The sequence below is a fragment of the Hyperoodon ampullatus genome, assembly GCF_949752795.1.
Source record: "Hyperoodon ampullatus genome assembly, chromosome: 9".
Lineage (NCBI taxonomy): Eukaryota > Metazoa > Chordata > Mammalia > Artiodactyla > Ziphiidae > Hyperoodon > Hyperoodon ampullatus.
The window spans coordinates 102,856,621-102,877,811 of record NC_136922.1 but is presented as its reverse complement, the minus strand read 5'-3'; the positions used below and the strand labels follow the sequence as shown (position 1 = coordinate 102,877,811).

At 50.9% G+C, this 21,191-nt stretch overlaps 1 protein-coding gene across 1 annotated transcript; it reads left to right on the top strand.

The window, feature by feature from the left end:
• Positions 1 to 1,751: 1,751 nt before the first annotated feature.
• On the top strand, positions 1,752 to 20,367 carry GBX1 (gastrulation brain homeobox 1; the record flags this gene model as incomplete). The annotated part of the gene is made up of 2 exons (XM_079711590.1): positions 1,752 to 2,547; positions 19,811 to 20,367. Exons 1-2 carry the CDS (start codon positions 1,986 to 1,988, stop codon positions 20,365 to 20,367), a joined length of 1,119 nt encoding a protein of 372 aa, XP_079567716.1. The 5' UTR covers positions 1,752 to 1,985.
• Positions 20,368 to 21,191: the final 824 nt, after the last annotated feature.

Sequence of the window (21,191 nt, the reverse complement as noted above, 5' to 3'; positions counted from 1 at the left end):
AGCATAACCAAGGAAGGTCTCCTTCTAGGGTCCCACCCTCTTCTGTCCCACTCTGGTGACAGTGTTTTTCAGGGTGCTGACCTTAATACATCAGCCTGACATGAGTGGTGTTCATAGGCCAACGCAACACTCCTGATGTGAACAGAGGTCACTGAGATGCAGAGTTCCTACCTGCCCTGCTCTCTCTTGCGACGCTGAGACGCTGGTGTAGGTTTTCCTCCTCACCTGAACCAAATAACTTCTTCTGTTTAGATTGCCTCTCCCTAAGCTCGCCTGGCTTTGCTACTATTAATTTCAACTTGCTTGGCCTTCCCTGGCCCCACCCGAATAGCAGTTTCCCAGCGACCAGATGACCCTCATTTAGCTGGCCAGGCTTGCTCTGTGTCCTGAAGCTCCGGTCACTCTTCTTCTGTTGATTTGCCTGTCTTAAGGCTTTCTTGCCCACTGACCTGAGGCTGCTATCAAGCAAAAGTGCCCATGACTTTTGCCTCCAGATTGACAAGTCTACTTCTGGGAATCAGGAGGAGGGGAGGGTAAAAGGCGCCGCCATTTCTGTGTCGGAGAATGGGGGAGGTGAGCAGAGTCATCTGCAATTAGCGGCTAATTAGCGCTGCTGACCCTCGGGGCTCATCAGCGCTCCTGGGGCCAGCCCCCAGCAATCAGCCAGGGCAGGTCGAGAGTGTCAGGCCCGGGAATGAATAGGGCTCATCAGCGGCGCTGGAGTCGGGGAGCCAATCAGGGAAATTAATAGCGGAAGAGAGGGAGAGAGAGCGAGGGAGGGTGACCGAGATAGACAGACAGACAGACAGAGATACAGATTTAGGCGAGAAATGAGGGGGGAAATAGAATAAAGCGGATGGGGTAGGGAGTGAGAAATAGAAATAATGAGATAGGAAGAGGGATAGAAACGAGGGCAGGAAAGGAAAGGGTGGGAGGAAGGAAAAGGATGTAAAGGAAGGGAGGAAGATGGAGGGAGAAGGGCGAGAGGGATGGTAAGTACTTGACTTACAGTGAGGGCACTCGAGGGAATTACCCGCAGAGGCCCGAGTGAGGGACTCAGGGAGCGCGCGACGGAGGGCGAGCGAGGAAAAGCCAGTGCCAAGAGGGACCAGGGGGAGAGTGTGAATGCGGGCTACCGCGGAGGAAAAGGGTCCGAGCCGAGGGGCCCAGAGCCGCGGCGGCCGCGGAGGAGCGCGCCCCCTGCCGTCCCCGCCCCGCCGCCCCGGGGGGCGCCGAGGTCCCGTCGGCCCGCCGCGCCTTGCTCTCGGGCCCGCCCTGTCGTCCGCCCCAGGGTCCGGGGAGGGGGCGTCGAGGGCGGGGGCCACGCTGGGGGACTGGCCCGGAGTCCGACGGAGAGCGGCGGCCCGGGGCGGGGGGGCTCTGTGGCCCGGCCGCGCCGCCGCGCTCTCGCTGCGCTCTCCTCGCTGACCGCCCCGCGCTCGGTCCACGCCGGGCCCAGCTCCCAGTCCACGCCCAGAGCTGGGTGGGCAGAGTGGGGGGCGGGCCGGCTGGAGGGAGGGGCACCGGCCCAGCAGCTGCCGCTGCCTTCTCGTCGGCCGCAAACTTTCACAAAGCGGCGTGTCCGGCCTCATCAATCTCCATTAATAATAGTTGGTTGGGCTGCGGGGGGCGGGCGGGGGTCCCGGGCCGGCCGGCCGGGCCGCTGGGAACGGCCTCTGCGGAGGGAGCGGGAGCCGGGCGCGGCGGCTGCGGGCGGAGGGAGGAAGTGAAGCGTAATTTGAGGAAGATGGATGAGTCCGGAGGGCGACACCCCCAGCCCTCCCGCTCGCCCGCCCCCTCCCTCCTTATGAGAGAGAGAGGGAGCGCGGCGCCGGAGCCACACTGCGCCGAGCCCGCGCCCCGCCGGCACCTCGGCCCGGGAGCCAGGGAGCGAGCCCTGCGTGTCCGCGTGGGGCGCCCGAGCCGCGGGGCGCACGGCGGCGCCCGGAGGGGAGCGCCCTGGGGCGCCCGCAGCTCCGGGCACGATGCAGAGAGCCGGAGGCGGGGGCGCCCCCGGGGGCAGCGGCGGCGGCGGCGGCGGCGGCGGCGGGGGCCCGGGCACTGCCTTCTCCATCGACTCCCTGATCGGGCCGCCGCCGCCGCGCTCCGGCCACTTGCTCTACACTGGCTACCCCATGTTCATGCCCTCCCGGCCCCTCGTGCTGCCGCAGGCGCTGGCTCCCGCGCCGCTGCCCGCCGGCCTCCCGCCCCTCGCCCCGCTAGCCTCCTTTGCCGGTCGCCTGACCAACACCTTCTGCGCGGGGCTGGGCCAGGCCGTGCCCTCGATGGTGGCGCTGACCACCGCGCTGCCCAGCTTCGCGGAGCCGCCCGACGCCTTCTACGGGCCCCCGGAGCTCGCTGCCGCCGCCGCCGCCGCCGCCGCCGCCGCCGCCGCCGCCACTGCCACCCGAAACAACCCCGAGCCGGGCGGCCGACGCCCGGAGGGCGGGCTGGAAGCCGAAGAGCTGCTGCCCGCCCGGGAGAAAGTGGCAGACCCCGCACCGCCCCCGCCTCTGCACTTCTCAGAGACTTTCCCAAGTCTGCCGGGTAAGTGCCGGGCGACCAGGGCGCCGGGCGGGGAGGCTTGTTCACCTGGAAGTCCCGGGCAGCCGCCTGCTCGGAGTCTCGGCACCTGCCTGGAGCCCTGGAATCCCAGACCCCCAGATGGCGGGTTCTGCGGAGCCACCTCCAATCCCGCTGCCGACGCGGCTCCTCTAGACCCCAGCCCCGCGCCCCGCTGCATCTCCAGAGTGGCTGCAGCCTCGCCAGAGACTTGCCAGTGCTCCCGCCAGAGCAGTGCCTTTCCTCCCAGCAGTCTAGTCCTCCAGCCTCAGCTCCTGCGTCTCCTTTTCAGAATCCCTTCATTTTTCTCCTCTGCTGGAAATAGAGAAGCTGCCAGTGTGGGATTCCTGGGGACACCAGCAAGACCCCTGGGTGAGGGTACAGAGGGGCAGCTGTCAGTTCATTAAGGGCTTCTGAAGAGACGATTGTACTGACCCCAAATGGGCTCTGTGAACGCAGGGGCAAAGGGAGGGTGCTAAAGTGGTGCTGACGGTGAGGACGACCTGTCTTTCTCTTACAGTTGTAGAGGTCGCTTCTCTATAGGCGGATTTAGAGCTAAGCCTTGAAGAACCAAGTAGGGGTCCTAAGGGGACATTAACTAGCAGGGGGCCTAGCACTGCTGGACCAAGGTTGACTGGGAGGCCAAGAGAGAGGCTACAGGCTGGGCTGAGTTGGGTGTGGCCCAAAGGCCTGGAGTCCAGAATCCAGCTAAGATTCTGGAACCAGTGAGATTCAGCTAAGAGGTATTCAGGAATCCTGGATCCTCCATAGGAGGATTCCCTCTCAATAGAGGCAAGATGTTTTCAAACTGAACCCTGTTGCAAATCAATCTAAACAGGCTTCCGTATGGATCCTTAACCTCCAGAAGCTGGAAAAGCTTTCTGCTATCCAGGGGCAGATTCAGGTGTGCTGAGATCCAAACCTTACACAATTTGGTGGGTGGGCCCTATTTAAGAAAAAACGGGCTGCGTGCAAGTGTGGCGATCCTGAAGCTTAAAGTTCTTTAGCATCAGGATGAACCTGCCTCTGCTTAACCAGGTGAGCAGGTGGAAGTGACCCAGGAGGCCTGGGGGCTGACTCTAGTGGAGACAGGGAGGAAAGCCAATAGCCCTTTTGTCCTTTGCCAGGAGAGAGCAATTCCTGAGGATAGGTTCCTGGGCCCTTCCCTGAAATTGTCCAAAGGGCTAATACCTCTTCCAGACCCCAAGGGCTGCTGTAGAGTCCGCCTTCCTCTTCTTTGCCCCTCTAGCCCTGGGCATTTTGGCTTTGGGAATTCAGCTGCTGTTTTTTTTGTACCTGGTTGGACCAGGAGGAACCAGTGACTGAAGTCTAAGCAGCATCTCCTGAGGAGGACCCAAAGGAAATGATCGAGCAGCAACTGGAAGGTGGGAGGAGATGTCCACAGGATAAAAGGGGCCAGAGTGGGGGGAAGGAGGGGCAAGCGGCAGGAGGATGGGAAGAGGAAAGGCTCAGTGGGAGTTTTTGGATAGGTGGTCCTAAGGCAGAGGAGGGAGCAAGGCAGGCGTCTGAGGGAGGACCAGACACCTGAGGAAGAGATGAGCTGAGGGGGAGGAGAGAGGAGGACACCCCAGTGGAGGGGAGCTGGGGGGATTGTCCCCAGACCATGGGAGAACAAGCAACGTGTCCTACTCTTTCAGGTTCCCCTCAGTTCTTATTTTGACCCATTTGTATAATGGGGGCTCTTTTCTGAAGCAGACAGAATATTGGCAGTAAAACCAGACAGACAGACAGACAGACAGACAGAGAGAGGGAGAGAGAGAGAGAGGAATAAACAGAGAAAAAGAACAGAAGAGAAATATTGAGGAATAGAATAGAGGAAAGGGTGAACAAATGAGCTGTATACCCAGATTATCCAAAGAGCATTAGAGAAAGGAGAGGGCCACCTATTGGAAGAGACATGTGCAAGGGATTTCTAGCATTGGCTACACGAAAAGGGAACAATATTTCTGGAACAGAAGAGTGTGTGTATGTGAAAGAGTTCTGTCTTGAGAGGATTAGGAAGGAACTAAATAAATATACTAGTAGGAAAGAAGGGAAAGTTCCAACACTAGGAGTAATTTTTTTAAAAAGGTTTTTCAATACCGGGAATGATAAGAAACTGGAATTTATATATATAGAATGATGAAGGAAAGATCTTCATCACCTGAAGGGAATATTGGAAGCAATAAAGGGATCGTTCTTTGCCCTTGGAGTAAAGACAAGAAATTTCTTTGCTAAGAACGATGGGAAGGAGACCTTACAGAGGAAGAACTCTGAGAGGTGCTGGAGTGAAGGCAGTCATTCATGGGGAAGAGACACACGTAAAGGGTTTACAGTGGGGCTTGCGGGGCTGAGCAGTAAGGAGAGCTTTCAGAAGGAACGTTCGAAGGGGACAGTGAATGGGAGGCCTTCTCTGTGACCCCAGCTTCTTATCCCCCTCAGTGCAGACTCTCTCAACCCTTCGTCGCCACTCCCGTCCACCTTCCCAGTCTTGATTTTTCCCTAACATAGTCGAGAAAAGAAATGGCCATTCCAGAAATGTTAGACATCACATCAGTTTGGGGCGTGATGACACATGCATGCTGAAAGTGGTGGGAAAACAGACTCTCCATTTGGGGAATTGTATTAGAGTATTTAGCATGAAGTAAGAGGGTTCTCGGATTGAATAAAGGGGTTGAAACCTCAACATAGTAGAGTTTGGAGAGGGAACGACATTTTTAAAGTGACAGGAAGAATTTCTGTCCTAGTTTGAATGGGTGACATGGGTCTGAAATTATTCATTTACATTTGTCTAGGGTTTTACAATTTCTAGCCCTTTTAATGAAATTATAGTGAAGATAGGCCAATTTAGATAATGGTGAGCAAAGTTCTTTTTGTCGGGAATTAGAGGACTATTTCTAAAAATTTTTCTGAGAGTTGAGACACACAGCACCGTACTAGAACTGATGAAGAAGGAAACAGAACTTTATTATGATTAGATGCCAGGGGTAGAAGCTCTGTTAGCAGGCAAAAAGAAACACTGTGTACAGAAATAACGGGGTAGAAAAGGTATTGAGCATGGTGTACGGAAAATAATTCTAGGTTTGGCGTGTGGGAGCAGTGGGGGTAGCTGGGAGAGGCATCCTAGGAGGAGTGATAACAGAGGATTTTGAATTCGTGGGGAAGATTTAAAAGTATGAGTCAACAGAAGCGCCCAGAGTAGTGCTGTCTAACAAGTCATTTATGTAGTAAAAATAATTTTATTAGCTACATTCAAATAGTAAAATGAAACAGGTGAAACTAACTTCATAGTATATTTTATTTAACCCAGCGTGTCCAAAATATTATTTCAGCATTAGTCAATATAGAAACTTTCCTGAGATGTTTTATATCCTCTTTCCATACCAAGTCTGAAACCCAGTGTGCATTTTACACATTCAGCACATCTCAATTCAAACTAGCCATGTTTCAGGTAGTCCGTAGCCGCATGTGGACGTATCAGATGGAGAGAGTTGTAAGAACAGTCCTGTGGAAGTGATGAGGGAAAAGGAGCTTTGAAATGGGTGCATAATGAAGTCCTTGATGTATTAGGAATATGGAGAGAGGAGAGCAGTAAGCCCCAAATGACAGGAAAAAAGAGAATTCTGCCTTGACTGGGATGGGGAGAGATGATCCTGTGGGTGAAGGTGTGTGTGAGCTCTGACAGTTATCAAAGCTAACTTAAGGATGTGGTGTGAATACACATCACAGAGAGGACAGGTGAAGAGGATGCTGTGTGCTGGGGAATGATGAAAAGAGCTGGCCGTTTGGAGAAGTGCAGGAGAAAACTTTAAACTGCAGGTGTCTAGAGCAGTGATTCATTCAGGGAGAAAAGGGTTGGATTACCTGAAAACAAAGAGTTAAGAGGTGAGGGATGGTGGACACTCCATATGTAATTGTTGGACTGACGGTACAAATCCAGTGAGAGACTGATATGAAAGATAATGCCAGTGCTGAGCATGGTGAGGAAAATAACATCTGTGGTTGAGATGGTATAGAAAAGAGAACGTGATGGGACAACACTGGGAGATGGCAGTGTAGTGAACATTATTTTTTAAAACTAAACCGAAAAAGATGTGCTCATTTCTGAATAGAGATTGGCAATAATGAAATCATGCAAGGAGACTAGGGAAACTTCCTGGGAGCATGATATCTGAATGCTGATTGCTGTGAGTCAAGCACCTGGTTATAGCTAGCAAACATTGTAGATGACCATCAGTTTCTGAATAGGTATCCATTATGACTGTCAAGATATATTGACTGATGAGAGAAAAACAGGAAGGGATAATGTGACATGGAATCAGAGACGTCTGTTGCTAGAAACAGGAGGGAGATTTTTCTTGGGAGTGATGGAGAGCATGTTTTCCTAGAAATTTTGAGGAAGAGCATACAGGGAGAGTGATTGCTCCATTGACATTTATAGAAAGGCAGATGTTGCATTAACTTAATGTGATTGAAGGAACGTCTATTCAGGAGTTGTGACACATGGGTTCAGGTCTCAACTTTGTCAATCATTAGCTGTACGACTTTGGCAAGCCACTTAGTTCAATTCAGGGAACGTTTATTGTGTGTCTGTTATGGCCTTAGTATTGTTTAAAACACTACAGGAGATTCACAGTCTTATAACTTCTCTAGGCTTCAGTTTCCTCAGCTGTAACATAAAAGTTTTAGTTTAGATGATTTTTAATGTTCCTTTCAATTTCATAGAATTAAAGCTTATTTCTCTAGACTCAGTGTTTAGTCGGGCTTTTAACACAGACTCCATGGACCTCCTGTGAGGAGATCTGTTAACTATGGGTGGGAAAAAAATTACATCTTTATTTCTACTAACTTCTCACTAAAATTTGGCACTTCCTGTAATTATGAAGGTAGGCCAGAAACCATGGTAGTTTCCCCAGTACCTGAGATTTTTCTCACCAATAGAAATCACAGATATTGTCATAGAAATTTACAATCTTTGGTGACATCTTGTTGTTTAATAATTTAGTAAAGAAACATAAATTGTTCTCAAATGCATTTAAAATATTTGATAACTAGATTTTATGTAATTGGCTTCTAATGTAATCCTGTGTGTTTTATGTTATGCACCTAAAAGCATTATTCCAAAAAGGGGTTCACAGGCTTTGTCAGGCTGCCAAAGAGACCCTGGCTGAGAGAGAGAGAGCTCAGAAATGACAGCGGAAAATGTTACTGGAGGTTTGGAATGCGATCCTGAGATGCCTTGTGCCATAGTGAAGGGGGCACTTGGGAGGGTTGGAAGAGGGGTCTCTGCTGTGACAAATGCAACTATGGAGATACAGATTCTAGATGGTTAGGAGCATAATTCTTAGACTCAGAGCGATGGGCATGAATAGTCTGTACTGGGAATAACGGGAGAGAGGCAGTAATTGGAATAATAAGGGGAAATGTTTTAATTGGAAAGAAGGAGTAACATAATCTAAGCAAAGTGCTTTGCGTTGACAGTAATGTTACTCTCAATGCAATACAATGGGAAGCTATAGGCAAGGATTTTGCCCTGGAAATAACGGGGAAAGAAGGATCTTTGCAGTGAAACGGATTGGGAGTTAGGAAACAGCAATGAGAGAAGCAGTGGGGTAGATGTACAAAAAGACAGAAGCTTAAATAGGAACGATGAGAAGGAAAGCGTTCTCTGGGGGAGAACTTTTACCTTCAGGGGATGGGAAACGCCCCCAGCCGGGGTCGGACAGAGGAAGCCCCTCACCTGAAAGAGTGAAAAGGACAGCGCGTTGTATGCCTGTGGTGGTGCCCACGGCTGTGATGGTGATAAAGGAGGTCTGGGTTAGGAGTGGTAGAGAAGGGGTTGGGGTTTTCCACTGGCGATACGATCGTGCTGGGAGAAAGTTACAGTTAGAGTAATGTGGAAGCAGTTTTGATGTGCGGATTGGGAGAGTGCTAGGGAAAAGATGCTTGAATTCGGTGTGATAAAAGAGTGACCTTCACGAGTTGAATTCAGTGTTAGTAGGAAGAGACAGCACTGTATGGCAGGTAGTCATGAGGCGGTGCCTTCATCCCCTCCCCATCATGGAAGGGAAAGGAATACTCTTCCAGCGATGAAATGAGACGTCTGTATGAGAAGCAAATGCGGCCGTGGCGGGGGGATGGGTGGGGATGGGTGGGGGAGGGCTGGGGGGCGGGGCGTGGAGTGCGGGGGCTGCCGGGACTGACAGAGACTAGGGTTATGAGGAGAAAGCACTGGGGGTAACGGGAGATGGATTTCTTGACTGTGAATTATGGAGGAAGTGGTATTAAAGTAGAAGTACTGGGTAAGCTGGAACTCTGCATTGGAAGCGATGGGAAGAGATGTGCTGCAGCCGTGAACTAGGAGGGAGGAGGATGAAACTATCCCCAGAGCGAAGGGAAGAAGCACTTCATGCTGGAGTAGGTGCTATAACTGTCCTATGAATTGTGCACAGATACTGGGAGCATGGAACCGATTGGTCTTGGCCAAATCACACCTCTGTGTGTCCCAGCTTCCTCATCAGTAAAGTTAGGGGTTTGAATTAGGTGATTTCTAAGGTCGCTCCAGCTCTACAATTCTGTCTTTATCTGTAAGGATACTTTTATTAATGAATTGTTCCCTTAAAAAAAAAAAAGCCATCCTGAGCAAAGGGATTGGGAGAAGAGATTCTGTACTTCTCGGCGCTGAGTTATCGGGGTCACTGACGAGGTGCCTGGGATGCCTACATCTTGAGATGAAATCAGGGCTGGGCTTTAGGATGGAAAAGGCTCCATCATCTGGGATCGGATGGTGTTACCTGAGCTCTGGCCGTTTACAGCCATCATACTGAATGAGAGATAAAGGTGGGGGTAGATCTTATCTAGGCCAAAGAGATTGGGCATCTGATTGTGACCAAGTTGACGTGGTGAGGAAGGAAGCAGTGCCCCAAAAGAAGAGTTGTGCTGTGAAATCGGTTCCTGGCCTTCTGTATTATTTCTCCATCTGGTACAGAAGTTATGATAGGATGACGGTGGGTTTCAGTCTCTTTCATTCAGTGATAACGAAGAGATGTGGTGTCGCCCAGAGGAACGGACACAGGCTTTGGATGCAGATTTAGGCACCACCCTTTTTGTGATCTACAGCAAAATACTAACCTCTGCAGTCTCCGTTTTCTCACCAGTAAAATAAGGGCAACAGTTCTTACCTCACAGAGTTAAGGATTAAATGAGAAGCTATTTGTCCAGCATCCTGAAGTAATAGGTATGCAAGAAATTATGTGTTGTCCATGTACTGGAAATGGATGGGAATTAAGCTTTCCTGGGAATTAAGTCGGGAGAGACCTCTTTACTAGGAGTTGTGATGGGTGGCACTCTCTATACTGAAAAGGACAGATTAGAAATAGCCCTGTATCCCGAGACCTGGTTGTATGGGGCTTGCCAGGAGAGAACACTGCATGAACCTAATATGGGTAGATTTCGAGTTTTGTTCTTAGCTCTTTCTCCCTCTTTTCAATTTTCCTGTCTCACGTTTTGGTGAGACACTCTGTGTAGACACTCTGTGGACATGGCTGCCCAGAGCCCTTCTGTGTCCCACTGGGGCCTGTTCTTCCTTTCTGTTAAAACAAACATAAAACCCAAAACAAGCAAACAAACAAACAAACAAAAATCTCTCCTTTTTTCTTCATCAGAATTCCTATTCCCTCATATATCTCAGCTTAGTGTTAGGAGCACAGCTATTGGATTAAAGTAATTCACACTGGATGGATTATGGAGATTTTTTAAAGTCCAAATACATTTCAGACTTGTGAAATTTTAGGTGGCATTATCATGAATAATTTGAGGGATGACCTCGGTTTCTTTTTGGAAGAATTATTTTGGATGGGATTGGTGTGGGAGTGAGGTGGAGAGGCTTACCTTCCCTGGGGTCATGCGAGTATTGTCACTTCTAGTTAGAGCAATGTCTGCAGTCAGAACTCTTTGGGTTGCTTGTGACAGTAGCTCAGCTCTAATTTAAGCTAAAATGGACATTTATTGATTCACGTGGATCCAAAAATGCAAACAGTGTCGTTAGGTCTTTTTTTCTTGCTCTCAGTCTGGCTCCTGTCTCTTGTCTTTGCCTCGTTTTCTCCTGATGAGAGGAAGGGGAGGGCACAAGCATAAGCAACGCTAAATTTTTATAATCCCAGATCGGGACCCCAGTGAATTCTAGCACGTGTAAAATCCTAGGACAACTGATTCACTAGCTCGAGTCAAGTCCCCAGAGAGACCGGATGTGTGGATTGGTCAGCTCCAGGTCACCTTCCTTGTGGTCGTGAAGGTGGAGAAATGCAGTTGACAGCCCCACTCTCCTGGGCAGTTGACGGGGAGCAGTGGCTAAAGGAAGGGGGTGCCATTAGTGAACAGGAGGGGTAAGGGGTGCTGGGCAGACAGAAACAAACCCTAAACAGATGTCTATCAACCAGAAAAAAAAGAAAAGAATGTGCCTTTAACTCCCTTTCAGTATTAGGGAGGAAAGCCTTCTCCCTGGCTAGATAAGCAGTGCTAAGAGCGCTGGATCCTGGGAGTGAGGCTCTGAGAGGGTTCTGTAATGGGGAAGGCAGGCAGAGATGCCGGTGGGAGGAAGATGTCTGTTCCTCAGTGAGGCTGACTCCTGGACAAGGCAGAGCTGTCCTTGAGGGATGAGAGGCGCTTGTACAGCAGAAGCTAGAGAAAATTGGTATTAAAACAAAACTGTTTCCAGGGCTTCCCTGGTGGCGCAGTGGTTGAGAGTCCGCCTGCTGATGCAGGGGACACGGGTTCGAGCCCTGGTCTGGGAAGATCCCACATGCCGCGGAGCAACTGGGCCCGTGAGCCACAGCTACTGAGCCTGCGCGTCTGGAGCCTGTGCTCGGCAACAAGAGAGACCGCGACAGTGAGAGGCCCGCGCACCGCGATGAAGAGTGGCCCCCACTTGCCACAGCTGGAGAAAGCCCTTGCACAGAGATGAAGACCCAACACAGCAAAAATAAATTAATTAATTAAAATCAGTTGATGATAATCTATAAAAAAAATAAAATAGAATAAAATAATTTCATTAAAAAAAAAAAAAACTGTTTCCATAAATGGGCAGTATTATTCTTTAAATGAGAAAATACATTTCTAAATAAAAGAAATGGTGACTGGTAAGATTACATCATACAAACCAATAATGATGGAAAAAACAGCAGAAAGATTTGGAGGGAATCTTGTCTTGGGAATGATGGGGAAAATAGCCTGTGAAAGGACAAAGGTGGAGTTTGGTGAGTGAGGCCTCTTCTGTGGCGATTTTAAGAATCTTCTCTGCAGAAGGGAAGGGAAGATGTTGATGATTAGGCTGGAGCTCTGGGTGATAAGTGAAAGGGATGAGGTCTAAACTAAAACTGGGTTTGATAGGAAGGCTATTTATCTGAAGAGGCATCTGGGGAGGACTTTCACTTCAGGTGGAGGGAAGAGAAGAGATTTTACTGGAAAGGATAGAAAGAGCACTGATTGGAGGTTTAGGAGACCAGGATTCTAGACCTGGCTCTGTGCCTAGCTGTATGCCTGGGGAAAATCATTTCATCTTTTTTCTTTTAATTTTAAAAAATTTTTGGCTGCATTGGGTCTTCGTTGCTGCGCGCGGGCTTTCTCTAGTTGCGGCGAGTGGGGGCTATTCTTTGTTGCGGTGCATGGGCTTCTCATTGCGGTGGCTCCTCTTGTTCTGGAGCACGGGCTCTAGGTGCGCAGGCTTCAGTAGTTGTGGCTCGCAGGCTCAGTAGTTGTGGCGCACAGGCTAAGTTGCTCCATAGAATGTGGGATCTTCCCAGACTGCGGCTCGAACCCATGTCCCCTGGCAGGCAGATTCTTTTTTTTTTTTAATTTTTTTTAAATTTTTAACTGCATTGGGTCTTCATTGCTATGCGCGGGCTTTCTCTAGTTGCGGCGAGCAGGGGCTACTCTTCATTGCAGTGCGCAGGCTTCTCATTGTGGTGGCATCTTTTGTTGTGGAGCACGGGCTCTAGGCACGCAGGCTTCAGTAGTTGTGGCATGTGGGCTCAGTAGTTGTGGCACGCGGGCTCTAGAGCGCAGGCTCAGTAGTTGTGGTGCATGGGCTTAGTTGCTCCACAGCATGTGGGATCTTCCCGGACCAGGGCTTGAACCCATGTCTCCTGCATTGGCAGGCGGATTCTTAACCACTGTGCCACCAGGGAAGCCCCATTTCATCTTTTTGAAACTCAGTTTTTTCACCTGAAAATAAGGTTACTAACCTCCCATTACTACTACTAATAGGTCAGCTGTACTTCAGTGAGTTGCTCAAAGACAAAAGAATAAGTGTGAAAGTGCTTGGGAAAGTTAAAGGTCATGCAAGGGTGCTCTTGGCAATGATGATGTTAATATGCCATGAAAGGAGCTCTGAGCTTGGGGCGGTGGGGAAGTCACCTTGAACTTGTCATGAAGGTGGCAGTGATGTAGAGGAAGTTCTCCTGTCCATTTGGAGTAAAGAATGCTGAAGAGGGCTTCCCTGGTGGCGCAGTGGTTGAGAGTCCGCCTGCCGATGCAGGGGACGTGGGTTCGTGCCCCGGTCCGGGAGGATCCCACATGCCACGGAGCGGTTGGGCCCGTGAGCCATGGCCGCTGAGCCTGCGCGTCCGGAGCCTGTGCTCCGCAACGGAACAGGCCGCAACAGTGAGAGGCCCGCGTACCGCAAATAAATAAATAAATAAATAAATAAGATGCTGAAGGGTCATGGGGAAACGGGAGAGAGAGGAAGTCAATTTTCCTTCTTGTACCGAAACTTATAGGAAGGAGTAATAGCATAATGTGGGCGTGAAATTAATGAGGATGAATGAAGACACGTTGAAAGTGAGCTAGTTGCCATCAAGGATGGGAGGAAGTACCGTCTCCAAAAGAACCGAAGAAATAATCACGTACTGGGCATGTTGATGCAATGAGGGTGGTGGCAGACATGCCTCTTTTTTGAGGGGTGACCTGGGTTTTTTCCCACTTTTTTACCCCACCCAAATTGGTTCTGTATTCAGGAAGCTGGGTAGTTGTCCGGAGCGTGGTTTGGGGCACGTGAGGGTAGTGGCTCTTTAAACGGAGGGAAGAGAAGTCAGAACTGAGTGTAATGGGGGAGAGACTTCTCCTCAGTGCGTAATAAAGACTGTGCTTCATGTCAGCTGGACCACAGCAGGCTGCGTGAGGGCCGAAGGGCACAGGGGCTCTGTCTGAAGTGGTTCTCCAGTCCTGGGGGTGGTTTCCACTCCACTCCCCAGGCCCAGCATCCTTGGTGACCTCAGCCACGGACTCCCTCTCTAGATGGTACGAGTCTGGTGCTACTTGTTCCTTCTACTGGAGAATACCTACCACGGATTCTTTTGCCCTTGATTTCTTCCCCAGTCTGACCTGACTCGTTACCAAGTTAGGGCTTCTCTTCCTCTCGGAAGGAAGGCCCCTTGCAAGGGCACCTCTGGAGTCTGAGTGCTGCTCTCTGGGGTGGAATAACGCCCCTGGAGTGGACTCTACAAGTGATCATGGTTCGAACCCTGCGATTTCTGCTTCTTAGGTTAATAGCATCTACCAGGAGAACTCTGGATGTTTCCTAATAACCAGTCTGCTTCAGTGTCATTTCCCCTAGATAGATACCAAAGTCTTTTCACAGACTGTAGACTTACCCAGAGGCAACAAGCTGAAAACAATGTACTCTTTTTTTTTCTTTTCTTTTATATTGGGGTATAGTTGATTTACAATGTTGTGTTAGTTTCAGGTGTACAGCAAAGTGATTTAGTTATATATATACATATATCTATTCTTTTTCAGATTCTTTTCTCATACAGGTTATTACAGAGTACTGAGTAAAGTTCCCTGTGCTATACAGTAGGTCCTTATTGATTATCTATTTTATATATAAAACAACGTACTCTTATATTACCAATGTCATTTTCATACACAAAGGACAGAACCTCTCTGTTTGGCCTACCTACCTACCTACCTACCTACCTAGCACAGTAAAATTGTTTCCAATTAAACATTTTTCCTTTTGCTAGAATTTTTCTCATCAGGATCATTATTTCCCATTGAAAATTTTCTACGTCTTGTTTTGTTGATCAAGTTTTTTTGTTCACATCAACCAGCTATAGCATCTGCAGTTAGAAATGTACTTTTATGGACATTATATCTACCAGGTCCAATTATTCTAAATCAAAGTTTGCAACTAGAAGTTTTATCAACAAGATGTGCTTCTGTCAAGTTTTAGCCAAAACCATTTTTCTAGGCGCCATCTTTGTTTTGAGTATATTTACTATTAGTATTCATTATAAATTGGATAAAAGAAAATAGTTTGCATTTATTTTTTAGCTCATTCATGAGAAAACAGTAAAGCTGTTTCAGGATTGCTATACTGTAAAGGGTCGAACTGCCGTACTGCTCGTCCAAGCCGTCTGAATAGTTTCCATCACTTTGGGTCTTGCATTCTAAAGTGCTCCATCTGTCGGTGGAGCACAGAACAAACAGCAGGGCTCCAGATGCATCACTGTTTAGGGTGGGAAAATGTAGGGCGTGTTGGGTTTTTTTCGAAAGCTTTTTACTCTCTTCCCCCCGTGCCCCGATGTTTTTCTGTTTTCTCCCTAAACTTTTCAGCCCTTTGCGTTTCTCTTACTCATCATCTACTTCTTCTGCCGCTATGTCTGCCCCCCCTCGTGCCCCAGTCCTCCTCCTCCTGCTGTGCCTTTCCTTCTCCCTCCTCCTCAGCCTCACTCACTGTCCCAGACCCTCTCCTCTGAGAGCGTAGCTGTGTTTTCCCCTCTCGGTTGCTTTCTTCTATTCCCACCCCCGCTCCTTAGAAGAGTTGCTCATCCGAGGCCTCAGTGTCATGGTTCTAAAGGCTCAGGATCCCACCGGGATCAAGTAACCAAGAGTGGTTGTGAACCTGTGCTTCTTATGTGGCTTTAAAAGCGGCACTGGGGGTGGCCCACTCATGTGGGCTTGATTTTATGGAATCTGCCTGAAGGCAGAGGGACGGATGGTTTGATCTCAGGAGGGCCCTGCCAGATCAGGAACCTGGGAACCTCATCTCAGTCATCGTCAATTTAGATTTATTGGACACCCCCTGGGTGCTTGGAGCTGTGCTAAATGATTTCATCCTTCAAGCCCTGAAATCCAGTTTCTGCCTTTTTATGTTTATTATTTACTTATTTATTTATTTTTGCGGTACGCGGGCCTCTCACTGCTGTGGCCTCTCCCGTTGCGGAGCACAGGCTCCGGACGCGCAGGCCCAGCGGCCATGGCTCACGGGCACAGCCGCTCCACGGCATGTGGGATCTTCCCGGACCGGGGCACGAACCCGTGTCCCCTGCATTGGCAGGCGGACTCTCAACCACTGCGCCACCAGGGAAGCCCAGTTTCTGGCTTTTTAGCAGCTGTTTAAAATATTGTAATATTGGGCTGAGTTTTTTTTTTTTTTTAAAGGGCTTCAAATGCTTGGCTTTATTTATTTACTTTTGGCTTCGTTTCTGTGCGAGGGCTTTCTCTAGTTGTGGCAAGCGGGGGCCACTCTTCATCGCGGTGCGCAGGCCTCTCACTATCGCGGCCTCTCTTGTTGCGGAGCACAGACTCCAGACGCACAGGCTCCGTAGTTGTGGCGCACGGGCCTAGTTGCTCCGCGGCATGTGGGATCTTCCCAGACCAGGGCTCGAACCTGTGTCCCCTGCATTTGCAGGCAGATTCTCAACCACTGCGCCACCAGGGAAGCCCCGGGGTGAGTTTTAACAAGCTTTTGTTATTCTTTCTGTTACTGTTTACTGCAAGCCATGTTTTAAAAATCAGAAATTAAAAGTTAGAGGATTTAGGGCCTCCCTGGTGGCGCAGTGGTTGAGAGTCCGCCTGCCGATGCAGGGGATACGGGTTCGTGCCCCGGTCTGGGAGGATCCCATATACCGCGGAGCGGCTGGGCCCGTGAGCCATGGCTGCTGAGCCTGTGCATCCGGAGCCTGTGCTCCGCAACGGGAGAGGCCACAACAGTGAGAGGCCCGCGTACCACAAAAAAAAAAAAAAAAAAAAAGTTAGAGGATTTAGTAATGATGTTGGGAGTTGTTCTTGATTTCCTTTAGCATAAGATCCTATAGATTCCCACCACATATGGGTTCCTCTACAGCGAATGTGAGATCAGAGGGCACACTGAAAAGTGGGTAGAATAACATTCGTGGAGAGAATGTCTTATGCCCGGAGCTGGGGTGAGGGAGCGGGGTTGTAGGGAATATTTTAGGAGAGGCTTGAGAAAGGAGGGACAGAAATGGAGAGGGGGCAAGTGCTTGGCAATAGTTTCTTTCGTTCAGTCAACAAATACTTACGCAGTGCCCACTCTGTGCGGGTGACTTTCTAGATGCTGGGGTTACAGCCATAAATAAAAAAATAATAAATAAAATAAAAAATGGTTACCTTCATGGAGCGTATGTGCTAATAGGAAGAGACAGCCAATAAAATAAGTTAATAAAGTAGTGACACATACTATAGCAACAAGTAAAGCAGAGAAGGGAGATGGGGAGTATTGGGAGTTTTAATTTTAAAAAGGATGATCAGAGAAGGTCTCATTGATAAAGACCTGGAGGACATAGGGAATGAGTCAGTGCAAAAACATCTAGGTGAAGAATATAGTATTTCAAACAGAAGAATAATCGGGGGAGGGGAGGGGAGGAGGTAGGGGCGGAAGCAGGAGAAAATGCTGATGGACCGGGTAAGAGACGAGGGTGACCTGGGCTAGTTGGACACAGAGGAGGTGGTGAGAAGTTGGGTCGGGCATGGGCGGTGAAGAGAGTGAAGGCCTGCTTTGAACAACACAGAAGATGGATGGGAAAGACGGGGGGTCAGATGGGGAAGAACTGGCTCAGGAGAAGTCTCAGGAGTTCAGTTTGGGACACGTTACGCTTGAGTTCTGGGGAAGAGGAAAATGGTGTGGGAAAGAGCCCTAATGACATGAAACGGGAGCCCAAGGATTTGAATCTTGCAGAAATTAAACAGATTTTGGCTAGATAAGGAAGAAAGCCCAGGGTGGTGGGAGGTGAGCATCACGAGGGGTACGTCACCTATGGACAGTGGATGTATCTATTGACAGCTCACAGAGCTGGGTGCTGGTGGAGTTTGGGTGGGCTCTTAGCGAACGAAGCCCACCTGCCGGTGGCAGCAGCGAGCAGGGACAGCGTCGGAAGCCTGGCTGAGGCTAAACTAGGGTGTGCCACGTGGGTTTTGCATGAAGCCCTCCAAGAAGAGGCAGGGGCTCAGGCATAAAGGTACCCCTGGGGTGTGAGATGAGAACACTGACTGAGACGGAGGTGGGTGATCTGGGCAGGGGCTGAATTCTGGCCTCTAAGGGAAATCATGCAAATGTGGTTCCTGAGGAAAAGGAACAGGTGTGGATTGCATCCGTGAGGGGAAAGGACAACTCTGAAAGTGACTGGGCTGGTCCTGGAGGCCCTGAGAAGTTTTTGCAGGGGGGCAGGCAGATGGCAGGGGTTAGAGAGGAGCGCCAGCCAAGCTCTGAGCATTGGGATGCCGTCCAGCCGCGCACACGCGTGCACAGCCCCATTCTCTTATAAAGCATTTCACTGTTGCCCCAAGTCACTTAGCTCTGGGTTATAGTCTCAACCTCAGAGTGTGCTTAGGGGTGTACACGTGACATGTGGTGATGCGGATAGATGTACCGCCATGTCTACCAAGTCCTCCCCCCTTTACACAGTGAACTCCACTGGTACGGAGCTGACTGTTCCGTGTATGGATTATCTGTTTTGTTCTGTTTTCTACTGGTTGGTTTTCTTTTGACTTTTTGTTGCTCCACTGTTTATTGGTCCTTTGGGCAGAAAACGGGAGTTTGTAAAACCCAAACACTGAAAACATTCATAATGCATTATTTGCAGTTCTGACAAAAATGTCAATAGATAAGAAGATTAAAACCAATGGCTGAATTAAATTTTAGAATTATGTATGGATTAAAATGTTTATATGCCTGGGATTACTAATAATCAGTAGTCCACTGAGTCAGAATTTCTTTCTCCATTTTCCTCTCTGTATCTTCCCTTGGTGAACTTCTCTTTCTCCCTCCTTCTCCCATACTCCCTCTCACTGACACCAAGCTCAGGGTCCTCAGGATTCTGAACTTGGGCAGAAAGCAGCTGTTTGTGCTTCTCAGCGACCTTGGCTGGGAAAGAGGGAGGGTGGAAAAGAGATGATGTCTTTTTAAAGTTAAGGAGAAGGACTGAAAGGGTCCTGGAGGGCTAAGTCATTGGAAGAAAAATCCGGCCACTGATCAGGTGGCGTGTGGCGGGGCGGGCTCCTTGCTCTGGGCTGGATGGTCTGGTGAAGGAGAATCGGGGAGGTGGGTACGGAAACCTCCTGACTCGCAGGTGCTTGGGCAACGCTTCTTGGACCCCGACTGTGGCAGGGGGAGGGACTCAGATGACCCTGAAGTTTCCATCTGGAAATGAGATTCTGAGATTCCAGGACTTCACTGGCGGTCCAGTGGTTAAGCCTCTGCACTTCCAATGCAGGGGGCGCGGGTTCGATTCCTGGTCGGGGAAGTAAGATCCCACATGGCATGCGGCGCCGCGGCCAAAAGGTTAAAAAAAGAAAAAAAGATTCCAGATTTAGGGAAGAGGGAAGGGAGGGAGGCGCGGAATAGAGGTGAGCACGTATCTCTTCCCACTCGGCCAGCGAGGAGTCCTAGGAGAATAGCAAAGGCTGCAGCTGTGGTCTCCCAGTCTCTCCTGCAAAAGTGAATTCCCCGACGTTGCTCACTCCTGCCTCTAGCCACTGAAAGGACCCCAAGCCAGGATCTGCACTGCTTCCCTCTGGCCTGCGGCTGCGCGGTCAGAGTCTGGAGCCGGGGGTGGGGTGGGGGGGGCGGTCAGTGAGTGGCCAGCCCTCGGTGTGGGTCTGGAGAGGGCCGGAAGGCAGCGGGTAGGGGCAGCGAGGTCGCAGGGGCGGGGGGGTGGCGGTGTCACAGTCCTGGGGACGGTGCTCTTCTGATCCATGCCTGTTGCCGCCCCCACTTTGCGGAGTGAAGTCTGTGCTGGTTAATACCTTTCTTCCCATCTCTCTGTCTTCCCGAACCTCTTCCCACCCCCCACCCCGGATGTCTCCCCTCCCGCCCCGTCTCATCCCCTCCATGTGTGTGTCTCCTCCCGCTGTCGTGCTGTCCACGCCTGGCCACGGTTCCACGTGCCGCCTCCAACCTGTCCGCCTTCTCCCCGCCTCTCCGCCACCCGCTGGCTCTCACTCCCCGCAGCAGAGGGGAAGGTGTACAGCTCGGATGACGAGAAGCCGGACGCGCCGGCGGGAGACCCGGCAGGCAGCGAGCAGGACGAAGGGGGCTCGGGCGGTGACAGCGAGGACGACGCTTTCCTGGACGGTTCTGCAGGGGGCCCCGGGGCCCCCCTGGGACCCAGAGCGAAGCTAACGGGGACTGGAGCTGAGGAGGGGGCACCGGCGGCGGCGGCGGCGGCGGCGGGAGTCACGGCTCCTGGGGGCAAAAGCCGGCGGCGCCGCACAGCCTTTACCAGCGAGCAGCTTTTGGAGCTGGAGAAGGAGTTTCATTGCAAGAAATACCTGAGCTTGACGGAGCGCTCCCAGATCGCCCACGCCCTCAAGCTCAGTGAGGTGCAGGTCAAGATCTGGTTTCAGAATCGGCGGGCCAAGTGGAAGCGCATCAAAGCTGGCAATGTGAGCAGCCGTTCTGGGGAGCCTGTGAGAAACCCCAAGATTGTCGTGCCCATACCCGTGCACGTCAACAGGTTCGCTGTGCGGAGCCAGCACCAACAGATGGGGCAGGGCGCCCGGCCCTGAGGGGCTCCCGGGACCTCCCGAGTCTGCTCCGAGACTGGGCCAGGGTTCTGGGGACCCGAGGGGCTCCCTCTGTGATCCTGCCCTCGGACAGGGCTCAGTCGGCAATTAACGTAGCTCTAGGGGGGGCTCTCCTGGCACTTGGCCCTGAGCCACTCCAGAGACCCCCAGGACTGGGGCTTCAGGGCTAAAGGGGCTTAGGTTCTTCCTGTCAAGGAGCTGCTGGGACTGAGGTGGACCCCTAGGGCCTGGAAGGTTCCCGGCTAATGCCCTGGAATCGCTTCTGACGGGGATGGGAGGAAGCCAGGGTGAGACCTGGCCAAGCTGATGACAGCTCCTTATTTATTTTGTGTGAAGTTTGTATATATGGAGCTCTCTGCCTCTGTGTGTCTGCACCCCTGAGAGGGATTGGGGAGCTTGTGTGTTTCCTCCATCCTCAGCCAGTTTGGTTCCATCTCACTGCCCCAGGGTGGGTACCGCCTCGCCTGCCTATAGTACAGGACGTGCAAAGAAGCGAAGTGGAACTGTCACTAGCCCCTTAGAAACCCTTCAGCACTACCGTGTCCTTCACGTAATCTACCTCCACTGACGCCCTGTCCCGCCGCAGGTGCTGCCCCCCATTCCCGCCTCCAGCTCTCATGCTCCTAACGCGGCATCTCTCTTCTCTTTACCATTAAACAGGCAAGCTTCTGCACCTCTGCTTTCTGCTCTTTGCAAGAGTTTGCAGACTTCAGGTGGAGGGTTCACTGCCTTTTGTATTCGGAGGGGAAATGAAGTACTTGACCCTAGCTTAGGTGGGGTGTGTCTGGCCGTGTCTGAGCAGGTGG